Source organism: Pongo pygmaeus, chromosome 10 (assembly GCF_028885625.2).
Source record: "Pongo pygmaeus isolate AG05252 chromosome 10, NHGRI_mPonPyg2-v2.0_pri, whole genome shotgun sequence".
In the NCBI taxonomy this organism is placed as follows: domain Eukaryota; kingdom Metazoa; phylum Chordata; class Mammalia; order Primates; family Hominidae; genus Pongo; species Pongo pygmaeus.
The window spans coordinates 43,386,336-43,399,816 of NC_072383.2; the positions used below are offsets into that span (position 1 = coordinate 43,386,336).

A 13,481-nucleotide genomic window follows, 5' to 3' on the forward strand; every position below is an offset into this window, starting at 1 on the left:
TTATCTGAATTTAGAACAAACCAAAGGGCCAGAATACCCAATTTCTAATGCCCAACTTTGCCCTCAGTTGTAATATGTAAAATACTGGTATTGACAGGAAGCTATACCAATAATACCTTGGTTAAGAGGCTTCATGGACACTAATGTTTCTAATTCTCTCTTTAGTGTTTCACATGTTACACTATAACAATAATAATAGTAGCTAGCGTTTATATAGTGCTTACTTCGTGCTAGGCATTATTTTAAGTGACTTGCACATAATCTAATCCTTATAGCAACATATGAGGTTAGTGTACTGTTACTTTCCTCCATTATATGGACAGAGTTATTTTGCTCATAGTTACACAGCTAGCTAGTGAGTGATGGAATTCTCTGGCTCTGGATTTATGCATTTAACCATAATGCATAATCTGCAGGGCTATCAAAGATGGGTGAGAATTAAGTCATTTGATTCCAAAATGAGAGAAAAACAATTATCAAAGAGGAGGTGATATTCTCATGCAAAGCAGTTTTAGGAAGAATACATAAGAAAGTTGAGTATCTGGAAATTGATTCAAAGTATAAGCACCTTCATTTAGAATGTCTTCAGGTATCCTGAGGGCAGTGCTCCTCAGTTTGTAGCTACTTTTTATAGTAATTATGTTTCCAGTTTAAATTCCCATTTGTGATTTTATTCTTCTTTCTACATTGTTTATAAAGGTTTCTCATGATTTCAACGTAATTTCTAGTGTTTCATGAAATTGATTGCTAATTCATTCAGGAAATTTCAGTCTAAGTAGGGTATACTCTTTCATAGTAGAGATGATAAAGGGAAGAAGATTTCTACACAGTTTCAGGCCCTAGAAAGTATTTTCTGTATTAATATCGTCAACTTAGAAGGGGAAGAAAAAATAAGCTAGGATTGCCAACAGGAAAAATTATTTTTGTTCTAACTGTTGCATTATCTCAAGGAGCATATAATAGTATGGCCTCTGAAATGTGACAGACCTGGATTCAAATCCAGCACTTTTAAAAGAAGTCCTTCCAAGTATACCCAGCTCTGCTATCTCCACCACATGTTCCTGGCTGAACTTTATCTCTGAGCTTTAGTTTTCTAATCTGTAAAATAGGTATAATTAAACTTAGACTTAAAAGATTAAAATAAATAATGTAAATATAAGTGGATTTATACAGAGTATATGTTTATTAAGTGGCTACAATTAGCTGTTACCTCAAAGAAAGCATGGGGCATTCATCAAAGGTTATGATTGCCTCAGATCATTCACACATTTGGCTGTACTATGGAGCTTGCCTAGTTCCAATTATTTTAAAATGCATTTGTTCTGTTTGAGGGTTCTAAGAAGCTTTGCTAAAATATCATCTGAAAAAAATTGTGTATAATCTGTGTGTTTAAAAACTACATTGCCGTGTCACATAGCAAGTTTTCTAAAAACCTACAAAGTAATGCTGATCAATAGTGAAAAAAGGATAATTAATTTTAATTTTTATTTACAAATATATGATTCAGACTTTTATAAGATGACTTTATACTTTTCATGTTTTCATTGGTTCCTTTGTATAACATAGTGGAGAAGAAAAGGTAACATACATCATTTTTCTACAGGATCTCTTCAACATGTTAGAAAATAATAGGTGATTTACTCATTTATTCATTGACCTTGAAACTTTTAAAATATGTCATAGATGAAACTTTAGAAAGTATGTGTCTTAAGATTAATAGCTAGTACATTTGTATACAACCAGGTTGCCTCTTTCAGGAAAAAAGTATAATTCAAATTTATTATTACAACAGATATCTTCTTTTTTTCTTCCCCAGAAAAAGTATAGAAATCCTTTTTTGAATATGGGACTTTAAATTAGTTCAGCTTTTGTTCACTGTATTCCAAAAATTTTATATATGCCACTTACAGAGTTATTAATCTTTTAAATTAGGGAGTGAAGCCATAATTTCTGATGCATTCTGCTTCAGTAGCTAAACTGAAAGATGCTCAACTTATGTGTTGAACTTTATGACCCTGGGCCAGTTTTTTAAATCACTTTTAGTCTCAGTTTTCTTATCTGTACCTACCTCACAGAAGAATTAAGTAAGCAGATATTGTATTTAGTTCAGTAAAGTATTTAGTTCAGTGTCTTGCCCATGGGAATAATAGAGGTTATATTAACTAAATCATCCATATTAATTGTTATTATTTGAATGATTATGAGGTTAAACAAAATAGTTCATATGAATCCTCTAAGACAGTGCCTGGTATGATATGTGCTCTGTTATATATTAGGTTTGTTCTCAAATGTGTATACTTTCATATATTTATACACCTTTTAAAAAGGTATTCATTGTATTAATGGGTTCAATATCCATAAAAAAAGTATGGCAAATAGTGACTAAGTTTTAAGAAATGATGTAGCTAATGTATTTTTTTCTTTAGCTTCCAGAGCAGTTGTAGCGCAGCATGTTGCTCCACCTCCAGGAATAGTGGAAATAGATAGTGAGAAGTTTGCTTGTCAGTGGTAAGTGGTTTATTTCTATTAAGGATTTATCCTTGGGAAGAGTAAAGCAAAGAAAAAAAGGAAATGTGTTCTACAGACATCCAGAATGTTTTATTCTGTATTCCTTTTTAGTTAGAGTAGAATATCATTTACACAAAGAAAGGGCACTTTAAAATCCCCTTGTATATTGGAATAATTTGAAAGAAAAATATTCATCAGAATTTTCAGAATTAAAATAGTATGACTAGAATGTCATTAAATTACACCATTTAACTTTTTTCATAAAATTTGTGTTAAAAAGTTATCTTTCACTTTGTAGAAAGTACAGTTTGTCAGGTTACAAAATTTGTTCTTCTAAAATTAACATTTTGTTAAAACTGAATTGGACTGACCTTAAGAAAATAAAACCAGGTATTTTAAAATGTCTCTTCTCTTCCATCTAAAACAAAACTTCTTATTCATTAATAATTTTTGGGTGTGTAATAGTAGAGGGACATTAATCAAATGATAGAACAGAAATAAGCAGCTTGACAATAATATTTCCTTGAAAAGATTGTGTAGTCATATCTGCGCCACTTTCTGAAAAAAAGCAAATGAAGAGTTTTAAAAATTTCACTTGTTATGGATAGTTGCCTCAACATTAGTATGAAGTTCGACTTAAATTCTTTAGGAGATTAACAGATTGAAGTACACAATCACTTTCCAATGATATATCACTTTAAAAGTTCTTGATCACTTTTCTGCCATTCACTAACATTATTTGTCTCCCATTTCATGCTCCTGTCACTCTTTGTTCCGTATTTTTGGTGCTTTCAATACATATTTTTGTTCCTATGACAGTTTTCTCCAGACTTTTCTACTTTGCTTAAATCACGTTTATGGTTTTAAGTATCTCTAATTGTTTGCTTTTTCCTCACCTTCTATATTTTTACACATTGGCCCCTTATACTTGAATCTTTTCCAGTAATATTTAGAAATGTCGTTTGTCTTCTACATTGCAACCAAAATGAAGTTTTTTATCTAGTCTTTTTGAAATTTCAGTACAGATAGGATTATGAAAGTTGGAAAGAATACACACCATAACCACTATAAAATGTGTGTGTGTTAAGCATAGATGTGGTCTTATAAATCCCAGTTGCACGTTTCTGCTATTTCTTGGAGAGGGGGAAGAGAATCATTTTACAGTTTTTTTTTTTTAAATCGTAATTACTATTTGATTTAGTTTTTCAGAAAAAGCTAAGTTTGGCCTATTATACATAGTGAGTTATGGAAAGAGCCTATCAGGGTAATTAGGCCTCCAATCCCAATTTATAGGTAAAGGTCATTTTAAGAAAAAGACAAAATGAGGTTTGAATTAGTTTGTAATGGATTACAAATTAAAACTGTTTTGAAATGGGGAAATGGGAGTGTGCAGCATGGAAAGTGTCATTGTTTTAGGAAGTAGCTGAAAAGCTTGGATACGTTTTTTTCTGAAGGAATTTGATCCAAGAGCCAAGCAAAGTTTAACCTTAGTTCAGTTTCCCCCCATTTTCTTCAGCTACAATGCAAATAACACATAATTGGGAACTTGTTTTATGTTATGATGATTACAAGACAGGATCCTGAATAGATATTCACTAAATAAAACCATTTCTTATAGAACATTTGTTGTCAGCAGACCAACCCTGCTCTCATTGGGATATGAACATAGTTTTTATATTTGTTGTCAGTGTCATTTTTAATACTAAAATAAGCATGTTAATCTCTTGATTTAATCTAAAATTTAGCATATATTTTTGCTACTAACGTATCAGTCAGTGAAATTTGATTAGTAGGTATAATTATTAGTTTAACACATTGCCTCCAGATGGCTTTAGTATATTTAAATATGGACTTCCCTAGAGTATATTGTATAATGCTTAATTTTTCTCCTCTTTTAGGCTAAATGCTCATTTTGAAGTAAATCCAGATTGTTCTGTTTCTCGAGCAGAAATGTATTCTGAATACCTCTCGACTTGCAGTAAATTAGCTCGTGGTGGAATCCTAACATCAACTGGATTTTATAAATGTCTTAGGTAGGATCCATAGTTCTTTAAATAAAGTCCATTTACATCACTTGCAACATCTCTTGCTCTTTAAAGAAAATACCAAATATCTTATCTAGTTTTAAATATTTCTACTACTAGAAATTTCATATGGATGGGTTATAGTGTGGTGGAGGTTTAAATAAAAAGCGGTTTCAGAAATCACATCTGGTGTTTGTGTTGGAACATTATGAGATTTATCAAAGAAATTAAGTTTACTTTCTTTTTCCTACCTACTTTTACATGTTAAAGACATGATTGTATCTTTTTAATCTTGAATAATAGTATATAATATTATTATCTTCAAATACAAAGATTTTTTGATATTTTGCAAAGTTCATAAAAATAGGTATCTTTTATTACTTATATGTGGGTGGAATTGTTTAAAACCCACTGACATTGTTAATAAATAATGATGTTTTAAATGGGATGATTAATCTTTTATATTTCTTTGCTTTCCATCCTTGCAGTATATAACTATGAGTCATACTGGTTCATACATAAGCAACAGTAAACATACTGCTGTTGTTCATGTAAACATAATGTTAGAAGTCAATGTGATAGTTATCAAAACTTACTGATTATGTGTGTACTTTACAGAACGGTCTTTCCAAATCATACAGTGAAGAGAGTGGAGGATTCCAGTAACAATGGGCAGGCACATATTCATGTGGTAGGAGTAAAACGGAGGGCTATACCACTTCCCATTCAGATGTACTATCAGCAGCAACCAGTTTCTACTTCTGTTGTTCGTGTTGATTCTGTTCCTGATGTATCTCCTGCTCCTTCACCTGCAGGTGTTAATTTTTATTGTATTTTTAAAGTATTACTGATTTAATAATAAAACTGAATGAAAAATGTATATTCTATGCATTTTAAATGTATAACTTTTGTTTCTCTAGTAGCATTTTCTTACTTGGTCTATTACCATATTCATATGATTCAAAATTGTTAGATGTTAATTTCTTAAAACTATTTTCTCTTAAGTAAAATAATTCCCACTTGGGATTTTCAGTCATTTTATTTGGAATTTTGACATTTTCTTTTTATTTTCAGGAATCCCTCATGGATCACAAACCATAGGAAACCATTTTCAGAGGACTCCTGTTACCAACCAATCTTCAAATTTGACTGCAACACAAATGTCTTTTCCTGTGCAAGGTGTTCATACTGTGGCACAAACTGTTTCAAGAATTCCACAAAATCCTTCAATTCATACCCACCAGCAACAAAATTCTCCAGTGACTGTCATTCAAAATAAAGCTCCAATTCCTTGTGAAGTTGTTAAGGCTACAGTTATCCAGAATTCCATACCCCAGACAGGAGTTCCTGTTAGTATTGCTGTTGGAGGAGGACCTCCACAGAGTTCTGTTGTTCAGAATCATAGTACAGGGCCACAACCTGTTACAGTTGTGAATTCTCAGACATTGCTTCACCATCCATCTGTAATTCCACAACAGTCTCCATTACACACAGTGGTACCAGGACAGATCCCTTCAGGCACTCCTGTTACAGTAATTCAACAAGCTGTCCCACAGAGTCATATATTTGGCAGAGTACAGAACATACCAGCATGTACTTCTACAGTTTCACAGGGTCAACAGTTAATCACCACATCACCCCAACCTGTGCAAACTTCATCTCAACAGACATCAGCTGGTAGCCAGTCACAAGATACTGTTATCATAGCACCCCCACAGTATGTAACAACTTCTGCATCCAATATTGTCTCAGCAACTTCAGTACAGAATTTTCAGGTAGCTACAGGACAAATGGTTACTATTGCTGGTGTCCCAAGTCCACAAGCCTCAAGGGTAGGGTTTCAGAACATTGCACCAAAACCTCTCCCTTCTCAGCAAGTTTCATCTACAGTGGTACAGCAGCCTATTCAACAACCACAGCAGCCAACCCAACAAAGTGTAGTGATTGTAAGCCAGCCAGCTCAACAAGGTCAAACTTACGCACCAGCCATTCACCAAATTGTTCTTGCTAATCCAGCAGCTCTTCCAGCTGGTCAGACAGTTCAGCTAACTGGACAACCTAACATAACTCCATCTTCTTCACCATCACCTGTCCCAGCTACTAATAACCAAGTCCCTACTGCCATGTCATCGTCTTCTACCCCTCAATCACAGGGACCACCTCCTACTGTCAGTCAAATGTTATCTGTGAAAAGGCAGCAACAGCAGCAACATTCACCAGCACCCCCACCACAGCAGGTACAAGTACAAGTTCAGCAGCCCCAACAAGTACAGATGCAAGTTCAACCTCAGCAGTCGAATGCAGGAGTTGGTCAGCCTGCCTCTGGTGAGTCGAGTCTGATTAAACAGCTTCTGCTTCCGAAACGTGGTCCTTCAACACCAGGTGGTAAGCTTATTCTCCCAGCTCCACAGATTCCTCCCCCTAATAATGCAAGAGCTCCTAGTCCTCAGGTGGTCTATCAGGTGGCCAGTAACCAAGCCACAGGTTTTGGAGTGCAGGGGCAAACTCCAGCTCAGCAGCTATTGGTTGGGCAGCAAAATGTTCAGTTGGTCCCAAGTGCAATGCCACCCACAGGGGGAGTACAAACTGTGCCCATTTCGAACTTACAAATATTGCCAGGCCCACTGATCTCAAATAGCCCAGCAACCATTTTCCAAGGGACTTCTGGCAACCAGGTAACCATAACAGTTGTGCCAAATACGAGTTTTGCAACTGCAACTGTGAGTCAGGGAAATGCAACTCAGCTCATTGCTCCAGCAGGAATTACCATGAGCGGAACGCAGACAGGAGTTGGACTTCCAGTACAAACGCTTCCAGCCACTCAAGCATCTCCTGCTGGACAATCATCATGTACTACTGCTACTCCCCCATTCAAAGGTGATAAAATAATTTGCCAAAAGGAGGAGGAAGCAAAGGAAGCAACAGGTTTACATGTTCATGAACGTAAAATTGAAGTCATGGAGAACCCGTCCTGCCGACGAGGAGCCACAAACACCAGCAACGGGGATACAAAGGAAAATGAAATGCATGTGGGAAGTCTTTTAAATGGGAGAAAGTACAGTGACTCAAGTCTACCTCCTTCAAACTCAGGGAAAATTCAAAGTGAGACTAATCAGTGCTCACTAATCAGTAATGGGCCATCATTGGAATTAGGTGAGAATGGAGCATCTGGGAAACAGAACTCAGAACAAATAGACATGCAAGATATCAAAAGTGATTTGAAAAAACCGCTAGTTAATGGAATCTGTGATTTTGATAAAGGAGATGGTTCTCATTTAAGCAAAAACATTCCAAATCATAAAACTTCCAATCATGTAGGAAATGGTGAGATATCTCCAATGGAACCACAAGGGACTTTAGATATCACTCAGCAAGATACTGCCAAAGGTGATCAACTAGAAAGAATTTCTAATGGACCTGTATTAACTTTGGGTGGTTCATCATCTGCGAGCAGTATACAGGAGGCTTCAAATGCGGCAACACAGCAATTTAGTGGTACTGATTTGCTTAATGGACCTCTAGCTTCAAGTTTGAATTCAGATGTGCCTCAGCAACGCCCAAGTGTAGTTGTCTCACCACATTCTACAACCTCTGTTATACAGGGACATCAAATCATAGCAGTTCCCGACTCAGGATCAAAAGTATCCCATTCTCCTGCCCTATCATCTGATGTTCGGTCTACAAATGGCACAGCAGAATGCAAAACTGTAAAGAGGCCCGCAGAGGATAATGATAGGGAAACAGTCACAGGAATTCCAAATAAAGTAGGAGTTAGAATTGTTACAATCAGTGACCCCAACAATGCTGGCTGCAGCGCAACAATGGTTGCTGTGCCAGCAGGAGCAGATCCAAGCACTGTAGCTAAAGTAGCAATAGAAAGTGCTGTTCAGCAAAAGCAACAGCATCCACCAACATATGTACAGAATGTGGTCCCGCAGGTAAGTTATTCCATGATCACATTTCTCTTATAAAATTTCTGATCTGTAAATACGATTTTAGAGGGAAATGCACTGTTTTCCATGTCTCATCTTGAAAAGTTACTGTATCAGCTCACTTGTATCCAACCTGTCCTGTTCTTTTTCTCTGGTTTTGTAATATTAGTTTTCAATTTTAGCACATGATTTAAAGAATCTTTCAATTTTGTTATAGATCCAAATTAATAATTTTGTAGGCCCAAGGTAGAGAAGCAGTTGCTAATCTGACATCTTTTGGAGAGTTTAAAAAATGTATCTTAATCTCCTTTTTGAGTTTACTGCACAAGGGTTGGGGGGAATGGGGGTCCTAAGAGTACTCTAAATGGGGATTTCTGTATTTGATTTTGACGTGAGTGTGTTTTTGTTGCCTCTTTAACAGTACTGTTGTAATAAGGATGAATCTTGTAATAACTTTATCAGTTGTATTCTTTTTTATTTATGTATTGCATTAGTCTCCTTTAGTGTTAAAAAGTATTATTTATTGTAATTTCAATTTGTTTCAGATATTCTGATATTCTTTTCTGTTTCTTACTCCTTTGCTTTACTGTCCTATTCCTGCTATTCCCTTTTTAATGCCTAAGATTCCATCTCTGCATGCCTTAGTAAATACAAGTATTTTCTAAAATCAGCACTACTAAATTGAGGGTCCAATCAGGCTATGAAGATTTTAAGGACAATCTTATGTGCTCTTTCCACTGATATCATGGATTCTCTTAACAGTCGTCACCACCTGTTTGCTGGATCACTTCTCTTTCACTCTGTTCTTCCTAATTCCTACATAGCCAGAACCTTCTATGACTACTGCCAACTCTGCTGACACAGTTCTGGCTTGGGCTTCTTCTGTATGGTTATGGTGATGACAGCAGATATATGGCTGTTGTTGGCATTAGTGCCAAATCTAGGTGTGGGCAATAGCCAAATGGAAAGTACAAGAACAAATGGAAGAGTCCCTTGCTTCAGAACTAGTAGAATAACTGACAGGTACCAGTCCGTGGCCCATTGGGAACTGGGCCACACAGCCGGAGGTGAGCGGCAGGTGAGCGAGTGAAGCTTCATCTGTATTTACTTATAGGCGCTCCCCATCACTCGCATTATATCCTGAGCTCTGTCTCCTGTCAGATCAGTGGCAGCATTAGATTCTCGTAGGACCACAAGCCCTATCGTGAACTGTGCACGCGAAGGATCTAGGTTGCACGCTCCTTAGGAGAATCTAACGCCTGATGATCGGTCACTGTCTCCCATCCCCCAGATGGGACTGTCAAGTTGCAGGAAAACAAGCTCAGGGCCCCCAATGATTCTACATTATGGCAAGTTATATAATTATTTCATTATATATTACAGTGTAATAATAGAAATAAAGTGCTTAATAAATGTAATGTGCTTGTATCACCCCAAAACCATCTCCCCACTCCCTGGTCTGTGGAAAAATTGTCCTCCATGAAACCAGTCCCTGGTGCCAAAAAGGTTGGAGACTTCCGCTGTGAGGGATGTTATATACATGGCAATAATTAATCCTGAGTTATTGATGGAAAATACTGTATCTTTTTTTTCAAGCTTCCACATGTTGAGCTTTCCACTTAAACACAATTTTTTAATTAGTGCAATGTGGAGTATGTAGTAGAAATTCCATAGTTAGGTTTTTTTCTCTTATATTTAATAATTTCCCACTTCACCTTGATTATGTGCCTGTTTTTCCTCTTAAAGACCTTTACAATCCTAAATAGTTATAACAGACCAAGCCAAATTAGAGAAAAACTCCATCTCCATCACTATGGAATTGTTTTACCAACACTCATTTTTTGTACCCTTAATCTTCCAATGTGGTTGTAGTCAGTAATATCACAATTACAAAGAATGAACAATAATACTAGCTAAGACGAGGACATGTCATAGGGACTTTAGATTAAGCAGTTTCTCATTTAGTCCTCACACAACCTTATTAGGTAAAAATTATTATAAAGATGAGGACTCAAGATGGCTAATAGTTGCCCAAGGTTACAACTAATATGAGGTGGTACCAGGACAGAAACCTGGGTTTGTCTGAAACCAAAACTCATGCTCTTAACCCATTAACCTTTCTTCTCTCCACTGTTCTAGAAGATTTCTCTATAAAGCTCTAGAAAGCCTTTTTTTAATCTAACATATTGATTATTTGAGCTGTTGTGTTAGAGGATGTTTGTTCTATTAAATGATCATTTTAGGACATTATTGCTAAAACTCATTGGTTATTTGAGCTGTGGTGTTATGAGATGTTCTACTAAATGATAATTTTTAGGACATTAATGCTAAAATGCTTTACTTAGCACATTGGACATATATGTAGTTAATTCAGGCCAAAAAATCAATACATTTTGTTCCTAATCTGAAAAATCTGTATTAAACTTTCTTACATTCTCACAAAGGATGTAGTTTATTTAAAATGGTACATTCTTTATTTCTAAATCTGATATTTGGTTGTCTTATAGAAATTAAAAACTTTGCAAGGAAAAAGAGATGTAGCATACATGATGTCTATGAGAATGAGAATAACAAAAACAGCATTCTTATATATAGCACTTAGCCCAGTGCCTGCTACATATATGGGCAGTTAGTAATGGGGAAGGTATGCTTTATCTTTATATAGAAGATGAAGTACCTATTGGGGCTAAATATTTTTAACAGACAAAAAAATTAACTGTTCAAGATGGCATTATAAGTTTCTTTTGAAGAGAAGGCTGTTGGGCCTTCTGAAAAGCATGCTAATTAACAGAAAGCCATAACCATTATTGCCCCCATCCTTTTAACTTCTTTCTTTTTTGGGTGGGGAAGACAGGGGCTTACTCTGTTGACCAGGCTAGAGTGCAGTAGTGCAATCACAGCTCACTGCAGCCTCGACCTCGTTGGCTCAAGTAATCCTTCCACCTCAGCCTCCCAAGACTGTAGCTGGGAGCACAGGCATGTACTGCCATGCCCAGCTAATTTGTTTTATGTTTTATTTTTGTAGAGTTGGGATCTCCCTATGTTGCCCAGGCTGGTCTTAAACTCCTAGTAGACTTGAGTGATCCTCCCCGCCTTGGCCTCCCAAAGTGCTGAGATTATGGGTGTGAGCCAACAGACCTGGCTTAAATTTCTTCATGTACTCTTTTTCTTTCTTTTTTCTTTTATCTTTTTTTTTTTTTTTGAGACACAGTCTCGCTCTGTTGCCTAGGCTGGAGTGCGGTAGCATGATCTCAGCTCACTGCAACCTCTACCTCCCGGGTTCAAGCGATTCTTCTGCCTCGGCCTCCTGAGTAACTGGAATTACAGGCCACCATGCCTGGCTGATTTTTGTATTTTTAGTAGAGACTGAGTTTCACCATGTTGGTCAGGCTGGTCTCAAACTCCTGACCTCGTGATCCACCCACCTCGGCCTCCCAAAGTGCTGGGATTACAGGCGTAAGCCACCATGCCCAGCTAAATTTCTTTATATACTCTTTAAAGCTGCATGTTAGACCTTGGTTTAATACCATTTTATTCACTATTTGAATTGGTAGCTTAAAGGAGTAGACAAAATAGAGGATTTTAATTGTGATTTTTTTTTGGAGAAACCTTGTTATTTTACAATTTCAAGGGATCTAGGGATGTTAAGGAAGTACTTGCACCCTGATAAGGGATTTCCAGACTTGCAGAATGCCCAGGGCTGGAAAGAGCACAGGGAAGTCTCCTTGCCAAGAAGGAGCAACAAGTAATCCTTTCTAATGCCATTATAATTCATTTTTTTTTCTTCTCAGTTTTGTTTCTTCCAGCCTCCATTAATCAGCTATATTAATTTTATTACAGAAAAAAATAGCAACAAGTAAAAAGAATCTATGTGAAAGTAAATGATATACCCATTGATTTTTATATTTAGTATTTAGCTGGGCAGTTTATATAAATATAAAATAAACTGTACCTACTTCAAGGCACATTTCTTTATTGGTAACTGCTTATTTCAAGTGTAATACTTGCAATTTGAAGCACAATTTATAGAATACTATTTCCAGAAGCCCTGCCCTGTTCCACTGTTCATGAATTGGTATCTGTTGGAAACATATTTGCTAAATGGCATACTAAAAATAAAAAAGAATTTACAAAATGAAAGAAACTTAGATACAAAAGCTTGACATAAGACTTGTTTTTTTTTCAGGATCATACAAAATACATGTTGAACATAATCTGTTAATTATCTGTTAATCTCATAATCTGATAACATGCCAAATTCTTATACATAAAAATAGTTTAAGGATGTACACATTTAAGATATTTAACATATGCCTCGCCTCAATTCAGAGTGTAAATCATTCCTAATAATGGTACTGTGTAACATGGAATATTGGTATCCTACTGGTAAAGAGCTTGAGAAAGTTACTCAACCCATCAGAAAATAGATTGGTTGCCTCGGGGGGCCGGGGGCGGGGGGGCAACATTTAGTTGTAGCCGTAAAGGAACAGTTTAGCAAGAGCCACAAGAATATCATTTCTGTTTTTGTAAGAGTACTGCCACTCAGATTTGTAGACCAGTAGCACATTATAAAAACTAAGAAAGGTATTACATAACTTTTTTGTTTGTATTTTAATGTGTTCTTATAAAGCAGTGTTGGCATGTATTGATGATCTAAATTTATACTTAATAAGAGGAAAAAACTTGGTAATTTAAGAAAATGAGGAAATGTTAGAGCTGAAAGGGTCTCTGATATTATCTTGGCCAAAACTCCTACTTTTAAGAGTTGAAGTAAATTGTCCAGATTCACAAAAGTCTCTTTTCCAGTGATTTCTATTACTGTCTTAATTCTCTTCTCTGAAGACTTATACATTTAGCTAAATGCATCTCTCTCTCTTTCTCTCTCTCTCTCTCTCTCTCTCTTTTAATACAGAGCCTTGCTCTGTTGCCTAGGCTGGAGTGCAGTGGCGCACTCTTGGCTCACTGCAACCTCTGCCTCTTGGGCTTAAGCAGTCCTCCTTCTTCAGCCTCCCAAGAG

At 36.2% G+C, this 13,481-nt stretch overlaps 1 protein-coding gene across 1 annotated transcript in view; it reads left to right on the forward strand.

Annotated features, from left to right (window-relative positions):
- The window catches only part of ARID2 (AT-rich interaction domain 2), a 186,821-nt gene that overhangs the window by 123,437 nt on the left and 49,903 nt on the right, over positions 1 to 13,481 (forward strand). The window contains exons 12-15 of the mRNA XM_054445013.2: positions 2,427 to 2,508; positions 4,407 to 4,541; positions 5,151 to 5,347; positions 5,607 to 8,470. Of these exons, the coding sequence (XP_054300988.1) occupies positions 2,427 to 2,508; positions 4,407 to 4,541; positions 5,151 to 5,347; positions 5,607 to 8,470 (3,278 nt within the window). The remainder of the gene's footprint in view (positions 1 to 2,426; positions 2,509 to 4,406; positions 4,542 to 5,150; positions 5,348 to 5,606; positions 8,471 to 13,481) is intronic.